Raw genomic sequence first — 27,621 nt, forward strand, 5'->3', positions numbered from 1 at the left:
CTCTTGGACACTTTGAACCCCCTATCCCCATCCTAACCCATCACTACTCTGCCTTCCTACTCTCCTGCTGCCTTCCCAGGCTTGAATCCCCCTTGAATAAGCCCACAACTACCCTCTATGCCTCTCTTGGCATTCTCTAAAGGGCCCATTGAGGCACATGTCCTTGCCTTCTGAGAAGCAGCAACCCCAACCCCCTTCAATAACCAATTGATCCAAAGGAGTAAGGTGCAGTGAAGGTGTTTGTCGGCAAGAATTACCAGCTTCCAAACAAGGAATTTCTGCCAGTAAAGGCCTTTTATCAAACCTTAATACCTTTATACTTAATTTCATGGCACTTTGTGACAACAGAACAGGAATTAAGTAAGATCTCTGTGGGTTAGAGATAAAGAAGACTGTTAACACTATGGTGAATGGAGACAAGTAATGGTGAGCCCTGAGAGGACGAGATGATAATCCGAGTCCAGTCTCTTCTTCAGTATTTCTGGGAGACGTGGTATTATTCAAAGAGAGAGGTAGTTCAGGCTAGTATTTCATTCTTCAATGAACACTACCAAAAAAAGCAGATGAAACCAGACATAAAAAGATTTTTAACAAATAAAGCCCCGTTATCCCCCCACTTCTGTGTCTCAAATTGTAAAATAACATTAATAAGGTTATTAGGTTGTGAAGTTTTTTAAATCGGTAACGAGCAAATCTCAAATGGTAATTTGCCTCCTCTCTTGCCTCTCCCCACTTGTCAGGTTTTGGATTTGGCAGTAGCTAGTGACATTACCCAGAAATGAGTGGGTACCTCTCTCCCTGCACCTCCCGCACTTTGGCTGCTCGCTCACTTCTCTGCAGAACTACAGAGAGCAGTAGCTTGGGAGTGTGTCACCAGATTGAAACACAGTGTGAGGGGGTGTGGAAGAGGAATGAAGAGGAGGAGAAAATATTAAATAAATTTACCCCAGAAAGGAAGTCTCTAAATTTAAGCTAAATACTGCGGATGTTGGAAATCTCAACTAAAAAACGAAAATGCTGCAAACGCTCAGCAGGTCAGGCAGCATCTGTGGAGAGAGAAACAGAGTTAATGGTTCAGGTCACTGCCTTAACATCAGAACTGGAAGACGCTAGAGGTGAACAGCTTTTAAACGAGTACAGAGGCAGGGGCAGGGAAAGAATAAAAGGAAGAGGCCTGCGATAGGGTGGAGGACAAAATTACATTAAATTACAAAAGGGATAATGGTGCAAGGCAAAAGGTGGCGGTAAAAAGACAAGTAAAGAAACAAAAGATGGGTCGAGAGGAGGTATAAATGGTTACAGCAGAACAGCAGAGGGGGAAGGAAGCACGGAAATGTGGCAGAGAAAGGTGGGGAGAACCCCAGGGGTGCGGACCAACCCACCAGTCGTGTACCGACGGGATCCCCACCCCAAGCACCACCTCACCCCCTCCACTCCCATCATCTGTAAATGAATCTCTCCTCCCAGAGCCCAGCTGTAAACTGAGACCAGAGGGGTTAAGGAAAACAAACGTCGTATTACCAATCCCTCTCTGACAAGGTAAAAAAAACCTTTAATCCAGTGTTTCTATTACTCAAGTTGTAGAATGATCAGGAAGTTAATTGTTACTTGAGCACATGTCCCCTTTAAAAGAAAATTCTGGTAGTCGGGAATGTTCTGTAAATAAATTTACATTCTGAAAAAAGTAAATGCTTTTTAATACTGTATTCTGATAGTGCATCGTTTGCACAAAGCTGCCCTCAGCTGGGAATGCTGCCAAGTGCAGGCAATCTGGCTGGATGGGTTTAGAAAGCTGCTGAGACCTGCAGCCTGCCCACACCAGAAGCACCCTCGTCAGCATTCCTGTGCCTCTGATTAATAAGGCAATACACTGCGTATCGTCCATTAGCATCCATTACATCTTCCTTAGCAATCTGATTAGGAGTCGGGGCATCATTTTTGGTGAAATAATCATTTAATTTCTCAACTTCCATGATAATATGGGCAATCGATTTACAGCTTCCACTCTGTATGGACTCTTGGTGCGATCGAGGTGGAGGAAATTGTTGTATTAAGAAGATTTATGGTGAAATATTCAAATATAACACCCAGATCTGTTTGATTAATTCCATCGATTTAGAGAGGATCGCTATAAATGTGAGGTGTTTTATTTTATGCTTTCAGTAACTATATTAAAATCTGTAAATATGTGTGAACTCAACACCCCCCCACCCCACCCAACCCCAACCCACCCCAGGGGATCTCTGTCCCTCGCATGATGCTGTCTTGGTGTGCAGTCTCATGGCTGGGGGCTCAATGTGAAATGCACATCAGGGTAGCAGAGGTTACAGGAAGCAATCCATCAGCAGCTTGGTGGATTTTGTTTGATGTGCTTGGAGGGAGGGAATGGACACTGTTTGCCTTACTCTGCTGAATCCTTGATTGCTAAGCACAGTGTATTCACATTCCTGGGGATGCAAGTGAGTGGCTTGCTAAGAATTCAGAATGAAAAGGATTTTGGTGGTATTTTCTCCCCTCTTCTCATGACTTATACTCGGTAGAATTTCACAGGCACCAGACACTCTCTGGTACCTCAGCCAAGTGGTTACGTGTGACTCAAGCAGTGCAGGTCGGGTGACTACTGAATCATGGGGGTCATTATAGCCAGGCCTCGCACTGGGTTCACCCGATGTCCAAGCACATGGGGGTAGAAATTCAGGAAATTTTTGAGCATAGGCTCCACATTCAGATTAGTAAATTACAAAAACTTATCTCTTTGATAGCAGGCAGTCCCATGGTGCTGCCTCAGCACACAGGCGGCCTCAAGCAGGCGCTGTCCCGTATTTGCACATGTAAAGGACTAACGCCTGTTTCAGGTGTGGACACTACAACATTTTTTTTTTTTTCCCACTATGGCGGGCGGCGAATTTCCTGCCTGCCATATTGGAGGCTTAGTAGGCCTGTTAGGGCATAGCCGAGTTTAGTCCAATAGGAGCTGCTGGCTGGTTTACTTTCCTCCCTCCCTCCCTAGCCCAGGGATGTTGAGGTCAACGGCAGCCCCACATGAGATCACCTGACTCAAACGGGGGATCGAATTTAGAACCATTTGTTATTCGTTCACTGGGGAATTGATTTAATGATGCACCATTCCCTCAGCTAACTAGCTGCCTCACTAGTTTGTGGGTCACCAACTAGTTGCCTTGGTCAGTGACCCACAAGCACAAAAATGTACGGTCTCTCTCTTGTAGAAGGTATCTGAATATGTTCGGGCAGCATGTGTGAGAGTGTGCTGTCCTGTGATTTCACTATGGACTACAAGCTGTGAGTCTGTCTGTGACCTGGCATCAGTCTCTTCCACTAGGTCATTACACTGTTGCTCAACTTACTAGTGATTGAGAACAGAACACAAAGCTCTTCTTAGAAATTGGAACAGTTTGTATAAATGCTCTGCCACACTGACAAATGCCTGAGCTACGTGAGGGTTGCAGACAGCTGCATTTTTCAGGATTTATGGGGCAAGCTGGGCTGCAATTCCCAGAGAGGCCACTGCCTAGAACACACTCAGCAATTATTAGCAGTAAGAGAGTCGAGGGTCAGTCTCACTCAGAGACTCTTTAACTAATTAACCTTTGCAGCCTTGCTGAGCCTGTGAATGAAGAACAGTGATTGAATGCTGGGCTTAACCCTCTCATGGCCAGGTTAGAGCTCCTCAGGAGTACTCTGTGCAATACGGGACACCACACCTTGCCGGTCTGCGGAGGATGTTCAAGGTACCAAAGACAATGCCCGCTTTCAGGAATGTGATACAAAAGCAAAATACTGCGGATGCTGGAAATCGGAAATAAAAACAGAAAATGCAGGAAACACTCAGCAGGTCAGGCAGCATCTGCGAAGAGAGAAACAGAGTTAATGTTTCAGGTCACTGCCCTGAAGAACTCCTGCAGCGATGTCCTGGGGCTGAGATGATTGACCACCAACAACCACAACCATCTTCCTTTGTGCTAGGTATGACTCCAGCCAGTGGAGAGTTTTCCCTCTGATTTCCATTGACTTCAATTTCACTAGAGTTCCTTGATGCCACACTCGGTCAAATGCTGCCTTGATGTCAAGGGCAGTCACTCTTGCCTCTCCCCTGGAATTCAGCTCTTTTGTCCATGTTTGGACCAAGGCTGTGATGAGGTCTGGAGCTGAGTGGTCCTGGCGGAACCCAAACTGAGCATCGGTGAGCAGGTTATTGGTAAGTGCCGCTTGTTAGCACTGTTGATGACACCTTCCATCACTTTGCTGATGACCTCATCGAATATATAAAACGTAGATAAGGCAAATCGAAACTATGCCAAGAAAGTAGGACCAGAGGGCAGCAATGGTAATGAGTGAAAAGTACATTTAGAACAGATACAGTATCAGGAAAACTTTCTGTACTCGGTGTGAGAAATGTCTGGTATAAAGTACGAAGCAAGTTACTGGAGACAAAACGATTGGGGTTATTCAGAACAGAAATAGATACTGTGCTGGGAGAGTATGTGTACTGAAACTGTCAGCCTGGGCTCAGTGGTAGAACTCTCACCTCTGAGTCAGATGGTTGTGGGTTCAAGCTCCACTCCAGGCCTTGAGCACATAAAGCTAGGCTGACACTTCAGTGCCGGACTGAGGGAGTGCTGCACTGTCGGAGCTGCTATTTTGGACGAGATGGTAAATCGAGGCCCCGTCTGAAATGCTGATGTGGATGTAAGTGGTCTCATGGCACTCTTCAAAGAAGGGTAGAGGGGTTCCTGCGGTGTACAAGCCAATATTTATCCTTTAACCAAAAACACATTAACTGGGCATTCATCGCAACTGCTGATTGTGGGATCTTGCTGTGCCCAAATAGGCTGCCGCATTTGCCTACAACACAACAATGACTATATTTCAAAAGTAATTCATTGTCTGTGAAGCTCTTTGGGATGTTTTGAGGGTGTGAAATTCAAATCGTTCTTTCTAACAGGTGCGCTTCAGCAGGTGGTCCAAGTGGCCTTTTCTCATTCCTGACTTTTCCTATATTTTTTTTAATTATTATTCGTTTATGGGATCTGAACGTCGCTGGCAAGGCCGGCATTTATTGCCCATCCCCAGTTGCCCTTGAGAAGGTGGTGGTGAGCCGCCTTCTTGAACCGCTGCAGTCCGTGTGGTGAAGGTGCTCCCACAGTGCTGTTAGGAAGGGAGTTCCAGGATTTTGACCCAGCGACGATGAAGGATCGGCCGATATATTTCTAAGTCAGGATGGTGTGTGACTTGGAGGGGAACTTGAAGGTGGTGGTGTTCCCATGCGCCTGCTGCCCTTGTCCTTCTAGGTGGAAGAGATTGCGGGTTTGGTAGGTGCTGCCGAAGAAGCCTTGGCGAGTTGCTGCAGTGAACCTTGTAGCTGGTACACACTGCAGTCACGGTGCGCCGGTGGTGGAGGGACTGAATGTTTAAGGTGGTGGATGGGGTGCCAATCAAGCGGCTGCTTTGTCCTGGATGGTGTCGAACTTCTTGAGTGTTGTTGGAGCTGCACTCATCCAGGCAAGTGGAGAGTATTCCATCACACTCCTGACTTGTGCCTTGTAGATGGTGGAAAGGCTTTGGGGAGTCAGGAGGTGAGACACTCGCCGCAGAATACCCAGCCTCTGACCTGCTCTTGTTGCCACAGTATTTATGTGGCTGGTCCAGTTAAGTTTCTGGTTAATGGTGACCCCCCAGGATGTTGATAGTGGGGGATTTGGCGATGGTAATTTCATTGAATGTCAATGGGAGGTGGTTAGACTCTCGCTTGTTGGAGATAGTTACCTGCCACTTATCAGCCCAAGTCTGAACGTCGTCCAGGTCTTGTTGCATGCGGGCATGGACTACTTCATTATCTGTGGAGTTGTGAATGGCGCTGAACACTGTGCAGTCATCAGCGAACATCCCCATTTCTGACCTTATGTTGGAGAGAAGGTCATTGATGAAGCAGCTGAAGATGGTTGGGCCTAGGACACTGCCCTGAGGAACTCCTGCAGCGATGTCCTGGGGCGGTGATGATTGACCTTCAATCACCACAACCATCTTCCTTTGTGCTAGGTATGACTCCAGCCAGTGGAGCATTTTCCCCCTGATTCCCATTGACTTCAGTTTTACTGGGGCTCCTTGATGCCAGACTCGGTCAAATGCTGCCTTGATGTCAAGGGCAGTCACTCTCACCTCACCTCTGGAATTCAGCTCCTTTGTCCATGTTTGGGCCAAGGCTGTAATGAGGTCGGGAGCCGAGTGGTCTTGGTGGAACCCAAACTGGGCATCAGTGAGCAGGTTATTGTTGAGTACGTGTCACTTGATAGCATTGTCAATGACACCTTCCATCACTTTACTGATGATTGAGAGTAGACTGATGGGGCGGTAGTTGGCCGGGTTGGATTTGTCCTGCTTGTTGTGGACAGGACATACCTGGGCAGTTTTCCACATTGTTGGATAGATGCCAGTGTTGTAGCTGTACTGGAACAGCTTGGCTAGTGGCGCGGCTAGTTCTGGAGCTTGTGCCCAGAGGGAACAGAAATGAGCACATTATCTGCAGGACAGTACAGTCCTCCAGATCCTGAATATAATGTGTGGCTCTGCTGGCAACTGCAATGCCCGGTGTGGCACTGACCTGCACAGACAAGGAAGGTCCTACAGTCAGTGCCCTGTCTGTGCTGAGTTCACTGATCTCATCTGGAGAAGTTGTGTAAATGAAGTAATTAACCTCTGACTCTAGGGGTAGGGTAGGGAAAGGAAAAATCAACTGGGCTTCTTGCCCCCGATATCTATCCAGTTACTCCTGCTGCAAAATGCGCATTTGTCGATGTCGGGGAAAGGTTAGGACCAGGCTCGGCTGCAATGACCCCTCTCCAACAATCGAGTAAGTGCTACCTTTAACTGTCGAGGCTCACACGAGAAGAATTTTGCTAAGCTCAGAGGGGATTTAGCCATAGTGGACTGGAAACAGCCACTTGAAGGTAAATCAGTGTCAGAGCAGTGGGAGGCATTCAAGGAGGAGATCCGGAGGGTTCAGACCAAACATGTGCCCTTAAAGAAAAAAGGTGGGACTAACAAATTTAGAGCCCCCTGGATGTCTAGAGACATACAGGGTAGAGTAAAGAAAAAAAGGGAGGCGTATGACAGATACCAAGGGCTAAATACTCCAGAATCTTTAGAGGAGTACAGAAAGTGCAGGGGTGCAATTAAAAATGATATTAGGAAAGCAAAGAGAGAGCATGAGAAATTCTTGGCAAGTAAAATCAAGGAAAACCCAAAGATGTTTTATAAATATATTAAGAGTAAGAGGATAACTAAAGAAAGGGTAGGGCCTATTAGAGATCATGAGGATAATCTGTGTGTGGAGGTCGGAGACATCGGTAGGGTTCTTAATGAATACTTTGGGCTGGATTTTGCTACGGGGGCGGGTTGGAGGTGGGAAACCCACATTCGGGCTTGTTGTCCTGCCTCCATGGAGATGTGGCCAACCCACTGGATTTTCCTCTGATTGACCTTGTTGAGCCCGCCCTGTGGGCTCAGCAGGCCAATTAAGGGCCACCCGGCAACAGGTGACATCAGAGATTGACATTTCATCTGTCAAAAGCTTTTGGCAGATGAAATATCAGTGTTTATCAGCTGTTTGAAGCTGTCAAGCACTGAAAAACTGTTAATTCAGCCTCAGTCCTTTCTCAGGATAACTTTAAAATCATTTTGCTGCAGAAACCAAGAAGCTGATTTTTTTTTAAAAATCGGAGCTTCTGTGGTTCTTGCAGCCGACTCCCGGCACCGGAATGCAGGACTCCTGTAAAGGTAAGTAAAAGTAAGTTAAACTTATTTAAACACTTTAAACACTTACCTTTGCACTCCTGCACCCCTCACTCACCTGAACACTGGGCATCTCGACCCCTCCAAGACCTCAGACCCATGTCCCGCCTCGAAAACTTTTCGTGGTTTGGAGCTGTCGGGAAGCCCACAAACCAGCAATAAAAATCGCGAATAGGCAAAAAACTACCTGTTAACAGGCAGTTTAATTGCCTTTAATCCCTTCCCGCCTCTGGGAGTCGGGTTCCAGCACTTGTCGGCAACCCGACTCCTATGAAATTGACATGGAGGCGGGATGGGGTCGGGACCCCCGGATCTCTGATTTTTATCGCCCGCACGCCTCCAACCCGACTCCAGGGGCTTAGGAAAATCCAGCCCTTTGTGTCTGTTTTCACAAAGGAGAGGGACAAAGCAGACATTGCTATCGGGGGGGAGGAGTGTGAAATAATAGCCCAGAAATTCGGTTCTCCCCGGGTGAGTACGCACGGGGTACTCACCCATAGGCCGAATGGAATTGCTGGTTTCCTGCATGCACTGCGCATGCGCGGGAAACCGGCACTTCCGATCCTTCAGAGGTCGAACGCGCGCGCAGGGGAGGCTGCGCGTGCGCTTTGAACTTAGGTTTTTTTTACAGGTTTTCCCGGGAGAGTAAGCCTGCAGGATTTACACATTTAAAAAGCAGGCGTAAGGCCTGCTTTTTGCAAGGTAAGTGGTCAATTAATTAAAATTAAAACATTTTTTCCACAGGTTTATTATTTTTAAATACTTTAAAGCAAGGTAAGTTTATTTTTAGCCCCGTTATAATATAAAATTATGTTTTTCAAAAATTTAAATTATTGTTTAAAATAGTTATTTAACGTAATTTATAGTTTATTTAAAAAGTGTGATTTAAAAAAAAAATTATTTGAAGGTTTACTGCTATTTTGGGCCCGTAGTATTTATAAGTTTTGACAGGTCTACCTGTCAATCTTATGAATGGGCTTTTCCCTCCTCCGATTGGCTGCCCATGGCTCACGTGATCCCAGGGGACGCATCGCACTAACTACGCCCCTGGGACACGCAAGCACAGCGTGCCGGCAGCTGGGCCAGGCCCTGGAGCGGAATTCCACGGGGGCCCACAGCTCAACTGCCGGCGCGCAAGGTAAGTGCAGGTCGGGGGCTTACACCCGCGGGAAGCCCCCGACCCGAATTTCTGGGCCATTAGATGTAATAAACATAGTGAGAGAGGAAGTATTGGCCCAGAAATTCCAGAACGGGGCTTGCAGCGCGTGCAAGCCCCGTATTTACACTTACCCCGCGCTACTGCCGATCAGCTCCAGGGACGCCTGGAATTGGTGTTTCCAGAAGAAGAATCCCGGGCAGCGTATGACGTCACGCCGCCCAGGAGTGCAGCCAGCGCGAAGCCAGGAGCGTGCAGTGCAAGTGAGACACGCCCCTTGAGGTCTCAGTTTCACTGGACACGCCCCCAATGTTTCTGTCAAGCTGCTAAGCATTTTTACATGCAAAGCAGCAGTTTAAATAGGTTTTTGGAAGTTTTTTGAAGATTTTGGTAACTTTTATAAACTTTTTAAAATGTTTACATTGTTTTGAGTAATCTGAAGTAGTTTTAAAGAGAATTAAAGCAATTTAAAGACTTTTAAAAGCCCTAAAAGAATTTTTTTAATTCCATTTATTTATTTAGCAATGTCGTCGTCATACGTGTCTTCACACTGTTCCCTTTGGGGAACTGTATGAAGTGGTGGAAGGATTTATGGCCATGATTAACGCTCATTCCGTGACCGTAACCATCTTTGAACCAGGCATTAGGGCAGTTAGTCCTATGGCGGGAGGGTTTTACAGGCTCCCACAAGCTATACAAGGAGGGGGGGCCACCCACACCCACGGACGCAAATATCCCACTGGATGTCAACCCAGAATTTAGAGCCGGAGCTCCGACTCCACTTGCCGGGACTGTCTGGAGCGGGGTTCGAAACCCTACCCTGATCTGGCCCAGCGGCGGGGATCCTACCGCTATGACAAAGGCCCAATCCGATTAGCAACGTGAAATGGCAGCATAGGGCTCCAGTCACGGGGAGGGAAAAGGCGCAGGAAACGTATGGGTGTCACCTTTTGTGCGGAGTGGGCCTTTTGCGTAGCAGTAAGCATCCCCGCCGCTGGGCCAGAAGGAGTAGGGTTTTGAACCCCACTCCAGACAGTCCCGGCAAGTGGAGTCGGAGCTCCAACTTTAAATTCTGGGTGGACATCCAGCGGGATACTTGCGTCCGTGGGTGTTGGTGGCCCCCCCCCCCAGATGGGTTGTGGGAGCCCGTAAAACCCTCCCGCCATAGGACTAACCACCCTAATGGCTGGTTCAAAGATGGTTACGGTCACGGAATGAGCGTTAATCACGGCCATAAATCCTTCCACCACTTCATACAGTTCCCCAAAGGGAACAGTGTGAGGATACGTACGATGATGACCTCTTGCGCAATGCACCTCCTTGGACCCTCAGTCGCAGATGTGAGGGGGCAAGTCGTGCAATTGCTAAATTTTTCATTTTATTGACATGTAAAATGTTGGCCCAGTAATTCCCTTCCAAATGCGCGAGTACGGTCGGGGTACTTATGCATCTGGCTGGATGAAATGCCGGTTTTCAGCATGCACAGTGCATGTGGGGAAAACCGGCATTTCCTGTCCTCTGAACGAAGGGGTTCAGAGGCAGAACGCGTGCGACTGCACAGGCAGCGCGTGCGCAGTATAATTCGCCGCTTTCATTAATGCTTTCAGTGAGGTCAAGTCATTACAACTTACACATGAAAAAAGCATGGGTACAGTTGCTCCAGAGGCTGCGGAGGAAGATATTTATTATCGTGGAGCTTCTGAAAGTATGTATGTCTGTATATATTCCTTTGCGTGTTATGTATATATTCCTTTACTTATGTGTATGAATGTATTATTTAATTATGACTTTCAGAGAAAGTAACTTATTGGAAAATCATAATTAAAAACATACATTCATACACATTAGTAAAGGAATATAAAACATACATACATATACGTAAAGGAATATATGTGGACATACATACATAACTCATTCTCACATTCCATTCACACAGCCACAATTGCTCCTTCTACCTACTGTTCTGAAAACCTTTTTAAAAAAAAAAAAAAAAAAAAAATTTTTACTTTAAAACTTACTTAAAATTTCTTAAAATAACTTCCCTCCCTTTCCCAAACAAAAATATTGCATTTCAGAAGCTCCACGATAAAATATATCTTCCTCCGCAGCCAATGAACCACTTTACACTTGCTTTTTTCAAGTGTAAATTCTGAGGACTTACCCTCACGGATTTCATGAATGAAATCTACGAAGTTCACTGCGCAAGCGCTGCCTGTGCAGTCGCACGCGCTCGAGGTCTGGAAATGCCGGCGTTCCCCGCATGCGCTGTTCATGCTGAACGCCGGCATTTCCAACGGCCAGATGCGTGAGTACCCCGAGCGCACTCACGCCTTTGGCCGCGAATTTCTGGCCCATTAAGGGGTTTGGCAGCTTTAAAAGTGGATAAATCCCCAGGCACGGATGAAATGTATCTCAGGCTGTTAAGCGAAGCAAAAGAGGAAATAGCAGAGGCCCTGACCATCATTTTTCAATCCTCTCTGGCTTCGGGTGAGGTGCCAGAAGACTGGAGGACTGCTAATGTGGTACCCTTGTTTAAAAAGGGAGAAAAGGATAGACCGAGTAATTACAGGCCAGTCAGCCTAACATCAGTGGTGGGAAGATTATTGGAAAGAATTCTGAAGGACAGGATAAATCTTCATTTAGAAAGACACGGATTAATCAAGGATAGTCAGCATGGATTTGTTAAGGGAAGGTCATGTCTGACAAACTTGATTGAATTTTTTGAGGAGGTAACAAGGAGGGTAGATGAGGGTAGTGTGTTTGATGTTGTGTATATGGACTTTAGCAAGGCTTTTGATAAGGTTCCACATGGCAGACTGGTCACGAAGTTAAAAGCCCATGGGATCCAGGGCAAAGTGTCAAGTTGGATTCAAAACTGGCTCGGAGACAGGAAGCAGAGGGTAATGGTTGATGGATGTTTTTGTGACTGGAAGGCTGTTTCCAGTGGGGTTCTGCAGGGCTCAGTACTAGGTCCCTTGCTTTTTGTGGTATATATCAATGATCTAGACTTGAATATAGGGGGTATGATTAAGAAGTTTGCAGATGATACTAAAATCGGTTGTGTGGTTGATACTGGAGAAGGAAGCTGTAGACTGCAGGAAGATATCAATAAATTGGTCAGGTGGGCAGAACAGTGGCAAATGGAATTCAATCCGGAGAAGTGTGAGGTAATGCATTTGGGGAGGGCTAACAAGGAAAGGGAATACACATTAAATGGTAGGACACTGAGTAGTGTAGAGGAACAAAGGGACCTTGGAGTGCATGTCCACAGATCCCTGAAGGTAGCAGGCCAGGTAGATAAGGTGGTAAAGAAGGCGTATGGAATGCTTGCCTTTATTACAAGTGCTTCAACTGTATAAAACACTAGTTAGGCCTCAGCTAGAGTACTGTGTGCAGTTCTGGTCACCACATTACAGGAAAGATGTGATTGCACTAGAGAGGGTACAGAGGAGATTTACAAGAATGTTGCCGGGAGCTATGAGGAAAGACTGGATAGGCTGGGTCTGTTTTCCTTGGAACAGAGGAGGCTGAGGGGAGACCTTATTGAGGTGTATAAAATTATGAGGAGCATAGATAAAGTGGATAGAAAGGACCTATTTCCCTTAGCTGTGGGGTCAAAAACCAGGGGGCACAGATTTAAAATAATTGGTGGAAGGTTTAGAGGGGATTTGAGGGGAAATTTCTTCACCCAGAGGGTTGTGGGGGTCTGGAACTCACTGCCTGAAAGAGTGGTAGAGGCAGGAACCCTAACCACATTTAAAAAGTACTTGGATGTGCACTTGGGATGCTCTAACCTGCAGGGCTACGGACCAAGAGCTGGGAAGTGGGATTACGCTGGATAGCTCTTTGTTGGCTGGCGCGGACACAATGGGCCGAAATGGCCTCCTTCCATGCTGTAACTTTCTATGATGCTATGGTGATGAATAGCTATGTGGATGAGTTGGCAAAGAGCCGTGCGGGACGGTGGCACTGAACCCCAGCAAGAGTTCGTACTTTGAAGCGTTATGGGGAGAACGTTGGAAACGATAAATGTTGCACTATCAATAAAATGAAAGGTTGCTAAAAGTGAAAGCTTTTAGTGCAGTGACTGATTGAGAGGAGTGTGATAGGCTGTTGTCTTCACATAAGGGATTATTTTGCAGTTCTGTAGTGGAATTCTACAATCATTACAAGTCAGGTACACATCAAATAAACATTCATCTAGGTTTTATTACACTGCAAGATTAGCTAGTTGGCCCAAAATGATCATAAATTTATCTCCTCAGAATTCATAAATGATTCAAACATTTCAGGTTGAGGCTGTGTTACATTGCTGTGCATTAGTTGATTTCAGTAGAGAATTAACAATCTGTACAGAATTAGGAGTTGGTTGGAAGGAGTGATAATTTAATGAGGGGACTTAGATTGCATCATAAACCATAGGAGAGAAGTGGGAATGGTTTATGGGGCATCATTCAAGCAGTGAAATTAAATTATAGCCTTTTACTCACTTTCAACTGTCTTTTAAATAATACATACTGTAAAAGAACAAAGGAAGGGGGTTCCTCAATGGTTCAGTGGGTAAATGCACTGCCCAGTGTGTTACTGATCCCTACACACCGGAAGGTTCAAAGGATTGATTCTCAGTCTGTTTCCACAGGGGTGGGGCTGCTACAATTGCTGCCATGCCGATCGTTCGTCCTGTGACTTGTGCTGGGAAGTCTGCATTGGTTGGATGGCTGACGACAGGATCGGGGCTTGGGTGTCACATTCCATGGTTAAATAGCCTGCTGTCACCCACTGTTCAAGCTCACACATGAAGAAGGGCTTCAGAGAACCACCGGTGTTCTTGGAATCCTACCCCAGTAGGGAGTCAACACCTTCAAGAAAGGAGGGGAGGAAAAAGTGGAGAAAAAGCAGAGCTAAAGGATGGTTTGATGATTCAGCTGGTAAAGGCAGCACATAACAGAGCAGAAGGTCCCTGGCTGGGTCCTTGGTTCGTGCAGATTAACTAGTCTTCCCTTGGGTAGAAGTTTAGCAGTAAAATTAGTTTAAATGCCTCTAGATTATGGAGGGGAAAATCAGCCAGAATTTCCCCTCCAGGTAAATGCCCAGTGGTGCCTGCTGGAAAACGTGCATCTGTGGAGTTGGTGCAGACACATTACATTCTTAATTATGTTTCTCCTGGGGGTGATTATTGTGCCCCAGGTATTATTAGGTGTCACAGCTGATTTCACAGTCACTTTCCCTCACTTGTTATTCACTTTCAGCCGTCTATTGTTTTAAATAATACACACTGCAAAAGAACAAAGGAAGAAGGGATTCGGCTGCCTACAGTCGAATAGCCGGCCAGCAGTCATTGCCGAAGAATGACCATTGGAGGGACGCTGGTACCTGTGGAACTGTACTCCAGCAAAGAGTTTGTGCCTTCAGGAGAAGAGGGAAGAAACCTGGCAGAATAAAGATAGTATTTGCAATACAGAAGCGGGAGCCTGTATGGCTATGAGAGAGCACAATAATCTGACCTTAATGAAAACTGGCTTAAATTTCATCAATCCTAAAACCTCAAGAGTTAAACCTTGTGGCTGACCTCTAGTGCATTCTGTCTCCTATTGAGTCGAAAAATATTCATCACCGAGTTTGGTTAAATATAATGATTGCACTTTGAACTTGCGTAGTCGACAGCAGAGGTGGGGGAGCACGTTCGATGGTGCTCCACGGCATTGAGCCAAGACTTTGTGGCAATATGTGGCTTTATGTCTGAGATTTCTACACTTGACAAGCTCCCAATCTTGGCCATGCCATCAGGAAGAAAGCACAAAGCCCAAACCAAGCACCATAGCCTAGAAATTTGATTTGCCAGAAATGGACATGGCGCCATCGAATTTCTAGGCCCTTGCCTCTAGGGTTAAGGAACATTGGAGGACACTTGGGGCTCCGAGTGATCATATTACAGAATGACACTGACAGATGCCAAGTGGCAGGTCACCTCTAGCCTGGGAAATGTTATGTAGATTGCACATGATAAAGAAAAAATAATTTGAGGGAAAGTGACTGTGTAAGTGACTGTGTAATTAGCTGTGACACCTAATAATATCTGGGACACAATAATCACCCCCATGAGAAGCTTAACAACAACACAGCACTTCTATTTATATAGTGCCTTTAACGTAGTAAACTGTCCCAAGGCGCACTACAGGAGTGATTATCAAACAAAATTTGCCACCAAGCCACATAAGGAGATATTAATAAGGAGATATTAGGGCAGGTGGCCAAAAGCTGGGTCAAAGAGGTCGGTTTTAAGGAGCGTCTTAAAGGAGGAGAGAGAGGTAGCGAGGCGGGAAGGTTAAGGGAGGGAATTCCAGAGCTTAGGGCCTTGGCAGCTGAAGGCATGGCCGCAAATGGTGGAGCGATTAAAATTGGGGATGCTCAAGAGGCCAGAATTTGAGGAGAGCAGATATCTCAGGGGTTGTGGGGCTGGGGAAATTACAGAGATAGGGAGGGGCGAGGCCATGGAGGAATTTGAAAACAAGGATGAGAATTTTAAAATCAAGGCGTTGCTTAACCAGGAGCCAATGTAGGTCAGCAAGCACAGGGGTGATGGGTGAACGGGACTTGGTGCGAGTTAGGACATGGGCAGCAGAGTTTTGGATGACCTCAAGTTTACAGAGGGTAGAACGTGGGAGGCCAGCCAGGAGTGCGTTGGAATAGTCAAGTCTAGCGATAACAAAGGCATGAATGAGGGTTTCAGTAGCAGATGAGCTGAGGCAGAGGCGGAGTTGGGAGATGTTCCGGAGGTGAAAATAGATGATCTTAGTGATGACGCGGATATGTGGTTGAAAGCTCATCTCAGGGTCAAATATGACACCAAGAATGTAACGTAATGTGTCAACTTGACCATGTTTGCACTCTTGTGTTACATCAGGAGGCTGTAGGTTCAAGCCTTACTCAAGGATTTGCAATCATAATCAAGGTTGACACTACAGTACAGTATTAAGAGAGTGCTGAATTGTCAGAGGTGCTGTCCTTTGGATGAGGCCTTATAACAAGGTGCTGTCTGGCTGTTCCATTGGTTTGGATGAATGTTATGTGTCCTGTGCCAATAACCTAAGAAGAGCATGGTGTCCAACCAAACCTTCCTTTCTCAACCAAAAACAGCTTAACTGGTCATACATCTCATTGCCTGTTCTGGGATGTTGCTTTGCACAGAATGGGCTGCTGCTTTTGCCTCCATAACAATGCTCACTGAGATTTGAAAGTTACTGATTGTGTGAAGTACTCACGATATGCTATGGTGCTGTATAAATAGAAAGATTTATTAATGCAGTCAGAATGCCCAAAACAAGGTGGTTTTATTTATTGAATAAGGAAGATGCAGAGATTATCTATACTATGATTCCCCGAAACAGGGAATAAAGAATGAAACAAATAAGAGCAATGACTACAATCATTTCTTCTTTCTACAGGCAAAGAAACGAGCAGAGATCTTGGAGTTAATCAATAAACAGAGAGAGGAAAGAATAAGGGTAAGAGAAATGATTCATTCCACACGTGATAAGGGACTGTTGGGGGTACATGGACCAGTCAATATACTAGAGCCAGAAACCAGCTTGCAGGTTGTACAGGACAAAGCTCTAGATGTATATACACATGCAGTACATTGACCAGGATTGTCCCTATTCTGTTCACTTTTTTTCAATACAGCTTTGTGACCAGGATTTAACTCATCCACGTAATATGAGTCAGTAACTATCATATGAATGAGGAGACCATTCCTTCCATCTGACTCACCCTGTCATTTAGCTGTTCTTTCACTCTCCCATTAGTCTGCACTAGTCCCCAAAATGCACCAAACTCAGGTATTCGGATAAATTAATCCTACATGGTGCAATTCAGTTTCATGAGGTTGAGAATTCTATGTGGGATCGGCTCCAGTTAGAAGCAGCTAAGATTAGAGTAATGGTACTCGGGGATTACACAGGCCCCCTCATCTGTAGATTTTGCCAGACCCTGGTGTTCCATTCTCAGCCCATTTGGAAGTGAGATGTTGCTGGAGTTGGGATTTAAAGCTCTTGTCTGTCCTTCTCTTGCTCTTCATAGAGAACAGGAATTGGTAGTTAGGAGATGGGGCAATCCCAGCATCTGTGACACAAGTGAAAGGGATATTCGGCAACTGCCGCATGCTGCATCAGTGAAATCCGGAGCTCGCTGTGTGAGATATTGCTGGTGCGGAACTATGCCCATCATTCTGTGATAGAGTGTGTTGGAGCATTCCTGAGAGTGGCCCTCCAGCAAGATTCTGCTTGGGATTGTGGCCCTTGACTAAAAGTTAGTGTGGAGTGTCACTGTGAAAGATGCCATTTCTCAGGTTTATCGTACACTAGCTGGGGGGGGGCCGCGTTGCCAGGGCTGTTTTGGGCCGGGCGGTTTAAATCGAGTCCCAGGGTTTCAGGCCTGTCTCTGTGTCCCTCTGTGAATCTGCTGCTGGGCAACATTTTAAATCGAGTCCCAGGCTTTCGGGCCCTGTCTCTGTGCCCCTCTGTGAATCTGCTGCCGGGCAACATTTGTACCTTTTAAAACCTTCAAAGATGAAAGTGAAAGTACTTATAAAACGTTTTTGGTAAATGTTATGTTATTTTTAAAAGAGATACTAACTTTTTCGAAGCTAGATTAGCAGATTTTGAGCTGGAAGTAAATGGGGTTTTTAGCTTGAGGCAATGGCTGCCAGATCCCTGAGATGAAAACGATTAGTCCCGCCCACACACACACCGATTGGTCAACCATCAGGTGACTGAACTGTAGGATTGGTCAATCATGACGGCACAGGATTGGTCGAACCTTGACGTCAGTCACTCAATGCTAATTAGCAGATAATGAGCATAATTTTGAAGGTTTTTTGTATAACGCGCGAACAATTTTTGTCCGACCGAAAAGTAAATACACTTACGACCGTCCCGGAAGCATAAGCTTTCTTTGGAGGTAACGCACGGGTAGGTACGCCCTATAACTTTCGAGCGTATAGCCGGACAGACAAAACGTAAGGAACCGCTTTATATATATAGATAGACTAGCTGAAGTGCCCGGCGGTGCCGAGGCTTTTTCGAGGGCATGTTGTTGTTGGAAGAGAGAGAGAGAGAGCGACTGGGGGGTAGAGAGAGAGCGACTGGGGGGTAGAGAGAGAGCGACTGGGAGGTAGAGAGAGCGACTGGGGGAAGAGAGAGAGAGACTGGGGGGAAGAGAGAGACTGGGGGGAAGAGAGAGAGCGTGGGTGGGGGGAAGAGAGGGCGGGGGGGAGGGGGGGAAGGGGAGGAGGGGGGAGGGGGGAAGGGGCGGGGGAAGGGGGGGAGGGCGGGGGAAGGGAGGGGGGAAGGGAGGGCGGGGGGGGAGGGCAGCGGGGGGGAGGGGCGGGGGGAAGGGAGGGGGGGATGGGGGGGATGGGGGGAAGGGAGGGCGGGGGGAAAAGGGAGGGGGGGAAAAGGGTGGGCGGGGGAAGGGAGGGCGAGGGGGAAGGGGAGGGGGGGAAGGGGAGGGCGGGAGGGGAGGGGGGGCAGGGGGGGAAAGGGAGGGGGGAAGGGGGGGGAGGGGAAGGGAGGGGGAGGGGGAGGGGAAGGGAGGGGGAGGGGGGAGGGAGGGAGGGGAAGGGGGGAGGGAGGAAGGGAGGGCTTGAGGCTGAGACGGCCATGGCCACGCCCGCTTGCCGGGGTAACCCTGCCGCCCCGCCCCGCCCCGCACTCCCGAGAGCCCCGCTCTCGAAGCCCCAGCCGCCCCTCACTCCCGAGAGCCCCGCTCTCCGAGCCCGCCCCGCACTCCCGAGAGCCCCGCTCTCCAAGCCCCAGCCGCCCCGCATTCCCGTTGCCGGGGTAACCCTTCCCGCTCACCAAGGCCGAGATCCGCACTCTCGAGAGCCCCGCCCCTCCCCCCGAGCCGAGCGCAGAACAGAGTCTCACCTGCTCCTGCTGCGCGCGCACCCTGACCCTCGTGGCTGACGCCGTTGCCCCAGGTAACGTGACACCTGGGGGTGGGGTGGGGGGGTGAGTAGCTTAGCAGCAGCCCAATTACCTAGCTCAGGCCTGGCTGGGCAAGAAAGGCCCAGGCTTTCAGGCCTAAGAAAAAAACGGGGAAAGGTAGGAAAAAGAATCTTCAGGTTAGATAAAATATTTACAAATGAGTGATTTATTTTAAAACAATTTAATAAATTCAATTTTATTTTGCTGGAAATGTATATTTGAAAAGAAAGACGCAGAAAGCAGGAAAAAGAATGAAAGCAAGATGGCGGCTACTCACCTCGGTTCAGAACGATAAGGCCCGCCCACACACGCACCGATTGGTCGACCGTCAGGTGACCAAAGCGTAGGATTGGTCAATCGTCCCGTCACTCGACTGTAGGAGGGCCCGGCCGCACGCGGCAGCAAGCCGGCGTACGATTGGTCGACCTCGAGGTCACTCTGTCGCTAATGAGCGGATAATGAGATGCTAATGAGCGGAATGTTGAAGGTTTTTCGGATACCGCGGGCGCAATTTTCGTCCGTCCGAAACGTAAATACGCTTAAGACCGTTTTGGAAAGGTAAGCTTTCTTTCGACGTAACGCACGCGTAGGTACGCCCTGTAACTTTCGAGCGCATAGCCGGACAGACGCACACGTGCAGACAGACAGACAGAAGGACAGAAGGACAGACAGATCGACCGATTTATTTATATATATAGACTAGCTGAAGTGCCCGGCGGTGCCGAGGCTTTTTCGAGGGCATGTTGTTGTTGGAAGAGAGAGAGAGAGCGCGACGGGGGAGGGGGGGGAGAGAGAGAGCGCGACTGGGGGGGAAGAGAGAGAGCGACTGGGGGGAAGAGAGAGAGAGCGCGGGTGGGGGGAAGAGAGGGCGGGGGGGAAGAGAGGGCGGGGGGGAAGAGAGGGCGGGGGTGAAGAGAGGGCGGGGGGGAAGAGAGGGCGGGGGGGAAGAGAGGGCGGGGGGGAGGGCGGGTCGGGGAGGGCGGGGCGGGGGGGGAAGGGAGGGGGTAGGGGGCGGGGGGGAGATGGCGGGGGCGGAGAGGGGAGGAGAGGCGGGGGGCGGAGGGGGGTAGGGGCGGGGGGAGCGGCGGGAGGGGGGCGGGGGAGAGGTGGGGAGGGGGGAGGGGGCGGGGGGGAAGGGAGGGCGGGGGAGGGGGGGAAGGGAGGGCGGGGGAGGGGCGGGGGAGGGGAGGGGCGGGGGCGGAAGGGAGGGCAGGGGAGGGGGGGGGCGGGGGAAGGGAGGGCGGGGGGTGGCGGGGAAGGGCGGGGGAGGGGGGGCGGGGGAAGGGAGGGGAAGGGTGGGGGGAGGGAGGAAGGGAGGGCTTGAGGCTGAGAGACGGCCACGCCCGGTTGCCGGGGGTAACCCTGCCGCGCCGCCCCGCACTCTCGAGAGCCCCGCTCTCGAAGCCCCAGCCGCCCCGCCCCGCTCTCCGAGCCCGCCCCGCACTCCCGAGAGCCCCGCTCTCCAAGCCCCAGCCGCCCCACACTCCCGTTGCCGGGGTAACCCTTCCCGCTCACCAAGGCCGAGATCCGCACTCTCGAGAGCCCCGCCCCCCCCCCGCCCGAGCCGAGCGCAGAACAGAGTCTCACCTGCTCCTGCTGCGCGAGCACCCTGACCCTCGTGGCTGACGCCGTTGCCCCGGGTAACGTGACACCGGGGGGGAGGGGGCGGTGAGGAGCTTAGCAGCAGCCCAATTACCTAGCTCGGGCCTGGCTGGGCAAGAAACGCCCAGGCTTTCAGGCCTAAGAAAAAAACGGGGAAAGGTAGGAAAAAGAATCTTCAGGTTAGATAAAATATTTACAAATGAGTGATTTATTTTAAAACAATTTAATAAATTGAATTTTATTTTGCTGGAAATGTATATTTGAAAAGAAAGACGCAGAAAGCAGGAAAAAGAATGGAAGCAAGATGGCGGCTACTCACCTCGGTTCAGAACGATAAGGCCCGCCCACACACGCACCGATTGGCCCGGCGGCACATGCCAGCAACCCGGCGTACGATTGGTCGAGCTCGAGGTCACTCTGTCGCTAATGAGCGGATAATGAGATGCTAATGAGCGGAACGTTAAGGTTTTTCGGATACCGCGGGCGCGATTTTAGCCCGGCCGATACGTAAATACGCTTAAAACCGTTTTGGAAAGGTAAGCTTTCTTTCGACGTAACGCATGCGTAGGTACGCCCTGTAACTTTCGAGCGCATAGCCGCCCAGATGCGCACCTGCAGACAGACAGAAGGACAGACAGACAGAAAGAACGATCCGTTTATATATATAGACTAGCTGAAGTGCCCGGCGGTGCCGAGGGTCTTTTGAGGGCATGTTGTTGGAAGAGAGAGAGAGAGCGACTGGGGGGAAGAGAGAGAGCGACTGGGGGGAAGAGAGAGAGCGACTGGGGGGAAGAGAGAGAGCGACTGGGGGGAAGAGAGAGAGCAACTGGGGGGAAGAGAGGGAGGGGAGGGGAGGGGGAGGGAGGGGAGGGGGGGAGGGGAGGGCGGGGGGGAGGGGGGAGGGCGGGGGGGAACGGGAGGGGAGGGGGAGGAGGGGGTGAGGAGGGAGAGGAGAGAGGAGGGGGGAAGAAGGGGCGGGGGGGAGGGAGGGGAGGAGGGGGGGGAGGAGGGGAGGAGGAGAGGGGGGGAGAGGAGGGAGGGGGGGGAGGGGAAGGGGGAGAGTCCACGAGCCCCCTGATCCCCGTCCCCCCAAACTCCCGAGCCCCCTGATCCCCACCCCCCGAACTCCAGAGGTTGGCCCCCCCGAGACTCGCCCCCCCGCGGCTCGCCCCCCCGCCCCCCCGCGGCTCGCCCCCCCGCCCCCGAGGCTCGCCCCCCCCAACCAAGCACCGAACTCCGGAGGCGCGATCTTCCGAGCACCGGCCTCCCGAGCTGGCTTCAAGATTGCGGCTGTGCGAGACGGCCGGAGGGCCCGGTTGCCAGGGTAACCGTTGACGCTGACCAAGCCCCGCCCCCCGGCCGAGCCAGAGAGAGAGACGCCGCGTCTCAGCTGCTCCTGCTGCGCGCGCACCCTTTAGTAAGGTAGCGACGCTGGGCTGAGGCCCGCCCCTCCAGCCTTCGAGTGGGGCCGGGAGGTGCCTAGCTCGGGCGTGGGTGCGGAGGAGACGCCGAGGCTTGGCAGCCTACCTGGAAAAACGGGGAAAGGTAGGAAAATTAATGAGATGAGATAAGTTAATTACTTTCTAAATCATTTTTTTGAAAAACAATATGTGTTTTAAAAGCAACGTTTTTTTTAAAGACGCAGAAAGCGGGAAAAAGAAAGGAAAAGTTTGGAATCAAGATGGCAGCGACTCACCTCGGTTCAGAACGATAAGGCCCGCCCACACACGCACCGATTGGCCCGGTGGCACACGCCAGCAACCCGGCGTACGATTGGCCGAGCTCGAGGTCACTCTGTCGCTAATGAGCGGATAATGAGATGCTAATGAGCGGAATGTTAAGGTTTTTCGGATACCGCGGGCGCGATTTTAGCCCGGCCGAAACGTAAATACGCTTAAAACCGTTTTGGAAAGGTAAGCTTTCTTTCGACGTAACGCACGCGTAGGTACGCCCTGTAACTTTCGAGCGCATAGTCGCCCAGACGCGCACCTGCAGACAGACAGAAGGACAGACAGACAGAAGGACAGACAGAAGGACCGATTTATATATATAGATAGATTATACAGGAGGTGATATTGCTGGAGCTGATCCTGTTTGTACATGACCTGGAAGTGTTTGGTCTCCATCACTTAGTGTAAATCAGGCAAGCACCCATTTCACATTAATGAGGACAGAAGTCCTTCCTTTCATTGTTTCCTTCAAAATCTGGTCAACGGCCAGTGGTTGAGTTGGTCAAGTGTGTAACTGAGCCATATGGACCAGACGGACCCAGATCCAGTTCCTGGTTTGGTCTGCGATGGCTGTTTTTATCCGGTATGGCAGTAATTGTCACAGCACCCCCGGGCTATACAGGGAAAAAATAACCAGGATGCTCTCTCCTGATGGCTATTTGATGATTTAATGTTAAGTGCGCAGTGTCAACTAATTGTGATGCCCCCACAGTCGATCAGGCCACCAACTCATCCATGAAGGATGGCCATTTGAGGGCTGCTAACCCCTCTAGACATGTACTCCAGCACAAGAGGCAACTGCAGGAGAGAAAACGGACAAAAAACAAATCCAAACGCCTCATTTCTTCATCTGTTCACCAGAGCGAAAGATTAAATAGAAGGGAGATGATCTTTAACAAAAAACCAATTGTGCTGAACTATGAGCCGGCTCTGCAGACTCTGTCAGCACTTTTACTCAACACCAAAGATTTAACGGCGTGCTTCAGGATCAGGGTTTTAAAAAATCCTGAGTGAAACACACTATTGAAGAATCAATAAATGTAATTTTCCTGAAGAAATCTTTCATTGGTGTTCCTAAGAATATGATTTTTCTTTCAGCGTTTCCTCCATGTGTGCTCAGCCTGCTGCAGTTTTCAGCAAAAAAAAATCATTTTGACCATGCAGCAATGTTGAAGATTTATGCTGCAGTGTATAGGAATATTTCAACTCAATTACCTCTCCTCCTAATGCACTCACTGCTCAGACAAAGCACCATACCGCCCCTATAGCTGTGAATATATTGGGGTACACACTATACAGCCCCTACAGCTGTCAATATATTGGGGTACACACTATACAGCCCCTTCACACTATGATTGTATTGGGGTACTCACTATACAGCCCCCTCTAGCTGTGAATATATTGGAGTACTCACTATACAGTATTGGTAGCAGTGACAGTCATTGTGGAGACGAAGTCCCGTCTTCACACTGAGGACACCCTCCATCGTGCTGTGTGGCACTACCACCGTGCTAAATGGGATAGATTCAGAACAGATCTAGCAGCTCAAAACTGGGCATCCATGAGGCGCTGCGGGCCATCAGCAGCAGGAGAATTGTATTCCACCACAATCTGTGACCTCATGGCCCGGCATATCCCTCACTCTACCATTACTATCAAGCCAGGGGACCAACCCTGGTTTAATAAGGGGTGTAGAAGAGTATGCCAGGAGCAGCACCAGGCGTACCTAAAAATGAGGTGCCTACCTGGGGAAGGTGCAACACAGGAGTACATGCATGCTAAAAAGCGGATGCAGCATGCTATAGACAGGGCTAAGTGATCCCACAATCAACAGATCAGATCAAAGCTCTGCAGTCCTGCCACATCCAATCGTGAATGGTGATAGACCATTAAACAACTAACAGGAGGAGGAGGCTCCATGAATATCCCCATCCTCAATGATGGTGGAGCCCAGCACGTGAGTGCAAAAGACAAGGCTGAAGCGTTTGCAACCATCTTCAGCCAGAAGTGCTGAGTGGATGATCCATATTGGCCTACTCCTGAGGTCCCCACCATCACAGAAGCCAGTCTTCAGCCAAATCGATTCACTCCATGTGATATCAAGAAACGGCTGAGCACACTGGATACTGCAAAGGCTATGGGCCCCGACAACATCCCAGCTATCGTGCTGAAGACTTGTGCTGCTGGACTAGCCGTGCCTCTAGCCAAGCTGTTCCAATACAGCTACAACATTGGCATCTATCCGACAATGTGGAAAATTGTCCAGGTATGTCCTGTCCACAAAAAGAAGGACAAATCCCACCCGGCCAATTACTGCCCCATCAGTCTACTCTCAATCATCAGCAAAGTGATGGAAGGTGTCATCGACAGTGCTATCAAGCGGCACTTACTCACCAATAACCTGCTCATTGATGCCCAGTTTGGGTTCCACCAAAACCACTTGGGTCCCGACCTCATTGCAGCCTTGGTCCAAACATAGACAAAGGAGCTGAATTCCAGAGGTGAGATGAGAGTGACTGCCCTTGACATCAAGGCAGCATTTGACCAAGTCTGGCTTCAAGGAGCCCTAGTAAAACTGAAGTCGATGGGAATCGGGGGGAAAACGTTCCACTGGCTGGAGTCATACCTAGCACAAAGGAAGATGGTTGTGGTGGGTGAAGGTCAATCATCACAGCCCCAGGACATCACTGCAGGAGTTCCTCAGGGCAGTGTCCTAGGCCCAACCATCTTCAGCTGCTTCATCAATGACCTTCCCTCCAACATAAGTTCAGAAATGGGGATGTTCGCTGATGACTGCACAGTTTTCAGTGCCATTCACAACTCCTGAAATAATGAAGCAGTCCATGCCCGCATACAACAAGACCTGGATGACGTTCAGACTTGGGCTGATAAGTGGCAGGTAACATTCGCGCCACAGAAGTGCCAGGCAATGACTATCTCCAACAAGCGAGAGTCTAACCATCTCCCATTGACATTCAACGGCATTACCATCGCCGAATTCCCCACCATCAACATCCTGGGGGGTCACCATTGACCAAAAACTTAACTGGACCAGCCACATAAATACTGTGGCAACAAGAGTAGGTCAGAGGCTAGGTATTCTGCAGCGAGTGTCTCACCTCCTGACTCCCCAAAGCCTTTCCACTATCTACAAGCCACAATTAAGGAGTGTGATGGAATACTCTCCACTTGCCTGGATGAGTGCAGCTCCAACAACACTCAAGAAGCTCAACACCATCCAGGACAAAGCAGCCCGCTTGATTGGCACCCCATCCACCACCTTAAACATTCACTCCCTCCACCACCGGTGCACCGTGGCTGCAGTGTGTGCTATCTACAAGATGCACTGCAGCAACTCACCAAGGCTTCTTCGGCAGCACCTCCCAAACCCACGATCTCTTCCACCTAGAAGGACAAGGGCAGCAGGTGCATGGGAACACCACCACCTCCAAGTTCTCCTCCAAGTCACACACCATCCTGACTTGGAAATATATCGCCAATCCTTCATCATCACTGGGTCAAAATCCTGGAACTCCCTACCTAACAGCACTGTGGGAGCACCTTCACTGCACGGACTGCAGCGGTTCAAGAAGGAAACTCACCACCACCTTCTCAAGGGCAATTAGGAATGGGCAATAAATACTGGCCTTGCCAGTGACGCCCAGATCCCATAAACAATTTTTTTTTAAAGCTGTGAATATATTGGAGTATGCACTATACAGCCCCTTCACACTGTTATTGTATTGGGGTACTCACTATACAGCCCCTATATCTGTGAATATATTGGGGTACTCACTATACAGCCCCTTCTGCCTGTGAAATTATTGCGGTCAACTCAATATAGCCCCTATAGCTGTGTAAATCTAATGTGGCCCTCTTTGTTGTGAATAGTTTGGGGTATGCACTATACAACCCTTATAGCTGTGTAAATATTTTGGGGTACACTTATACAGCCCCTGCAGCTGTGAATAGATTAGGAGTGACTCTCAGTACAGTCCCTGTAGCTGTATGAATAGATTGGGTTGTCATGTTGCCTTCAGTTAGGCTGTCAGACCATCTGTTTTTGTAATAGAGAGTTCATTTTGTGAGTGCGTTGTTGGAAACTTTTCAGATATAAACAGGACACAAAGAAGTCTGTTTTTAAAGAAAAATTCAATTTTCTCTCTTACTACTGTTCTTCCTGGTGTAAAGGCATTAGTTACTGAGGTTCTTTGTCACCTTAAGACTCAACTTTTCCAACATCTCCCTTGCTGGCCTCCTCCGCTGCACTCGACATTAGCTCCAACATGTCCTTGCTCACACAATCCTGTCACCACTCACCCCAATGCTTGCTGACTTCCATTAGCTTCCTCTTCCTCAGTGAATCCATTTGAAGATTCTCATCCTCATTTTCAAATCCCTCCATGGCCTCACTCTTCCATGCTATTGGAACCTTCTCCAGCTGTATGTCCCGGCCTTACTCTTTACTGCGCCTCTCCCCCTTCCTGCATTCTACCATCAATCGCAGCGCTGGCAGCCATCTTCGACTGAGCTAGCAGAGATCTTTCCCCGCGCCCTTCCGGCTCTCTACTCGCTATCAAAAGCCTCCTTAAGATCCACCTCTTTGCCAGCACCCTGTGGCCATTTCCCTTATCTGCCTCCTACTCCTCTTCGAGATACACCCTTACTGTGAGGCAACTTTGAATATTTTGCTACATTAGAGTTGCTATATAAATGCAAATACTTGTTGTTGAGATTTATAAGGGTTTTTATCAACAGCCAAACAAATCTCAGAACTCAAATCCTAATCCCATCCCTTGTTCTACCCCTACCCATCACCCTTACACCTCCTCCTGTTTGGTCTTGGGGTTGGCACCGTTTTACAAGTTCATCAATCATTGTGTGTACACGGGGAATGGGATCAATCTCCATGTAGAGCCCTTGTAGCAGAGGTTGCAGAGAGCTCCTCCCCTTATAGCCCAGTTTGGGTAAGTAAGCCATACAAACCCCCTACTGCCTGAAGTTCATGTACTGAGGAACATCCTTCCCACACCCTGTGGGTACAGGGACACATCGTTCCCACACCCTGTGGGTACAGGGGCACATCATTCCCACACCCTGTGGGTACAGGGACACACCATTCCCACACCCTGTGGGTACTGAGGAACATCATTCCCACACCCTGTGGGTACAGGGACACATCGTTCCCACACCCTGTGGGTACTGAGGAACATCATTCCCACACCCTGTGGGTACAGGGACACATCGTTCCCACACCCTGTGGGTACAGGGACACATCGTTCCCACACCCTGTGGGTACAGGGACACATCGTTCCCACACCCTGTGGGTACAGGGGCA

The 27,621-nt window shown here is 49.2% G+C and overlaps 1 protein-coding gene across 2 annotated transcripts in view; it reads left to right on the forward strand.

The window, feature by feature from the left end:
- Positions 1-27,621, forward strand: part of hoatz (HOATZ cilia and flagella associated protein) — an 88,353-nt gene that overhangs the window by 50,871 nt on the left and 9,861 nt on the right. For both annotated transcript variants that reach the window (XM_085967649.1, XM_085967650.1), the window contains one exon: positions 16,411-16,470. In XM_085967649.1, coding sequence (XP_085823775.1) covers positions 16,411-16,470 — 60 coding nt within the window. The remainder of the gene's footprint in view (positions 1-16,410; positions 16,471-27,621) is intronic.

The sequence above is a fragment of the Somniosus microcephalus genome, chromosome 26 (genome assembly GCF_052327205.1).
Source record: "Somniosus microcephalus isolate GS21.2 chromosome 26, FLI_Smic_1.0, whole genome shotgun sequence".
NCBI classification, from domain to species: domain Eukaryota; kingdom Metazoa; phylum Chordata; class Chondrichthyes; order Squaliformes; family Somniosidae; genus Somniosus; species Somniosus microcephalus.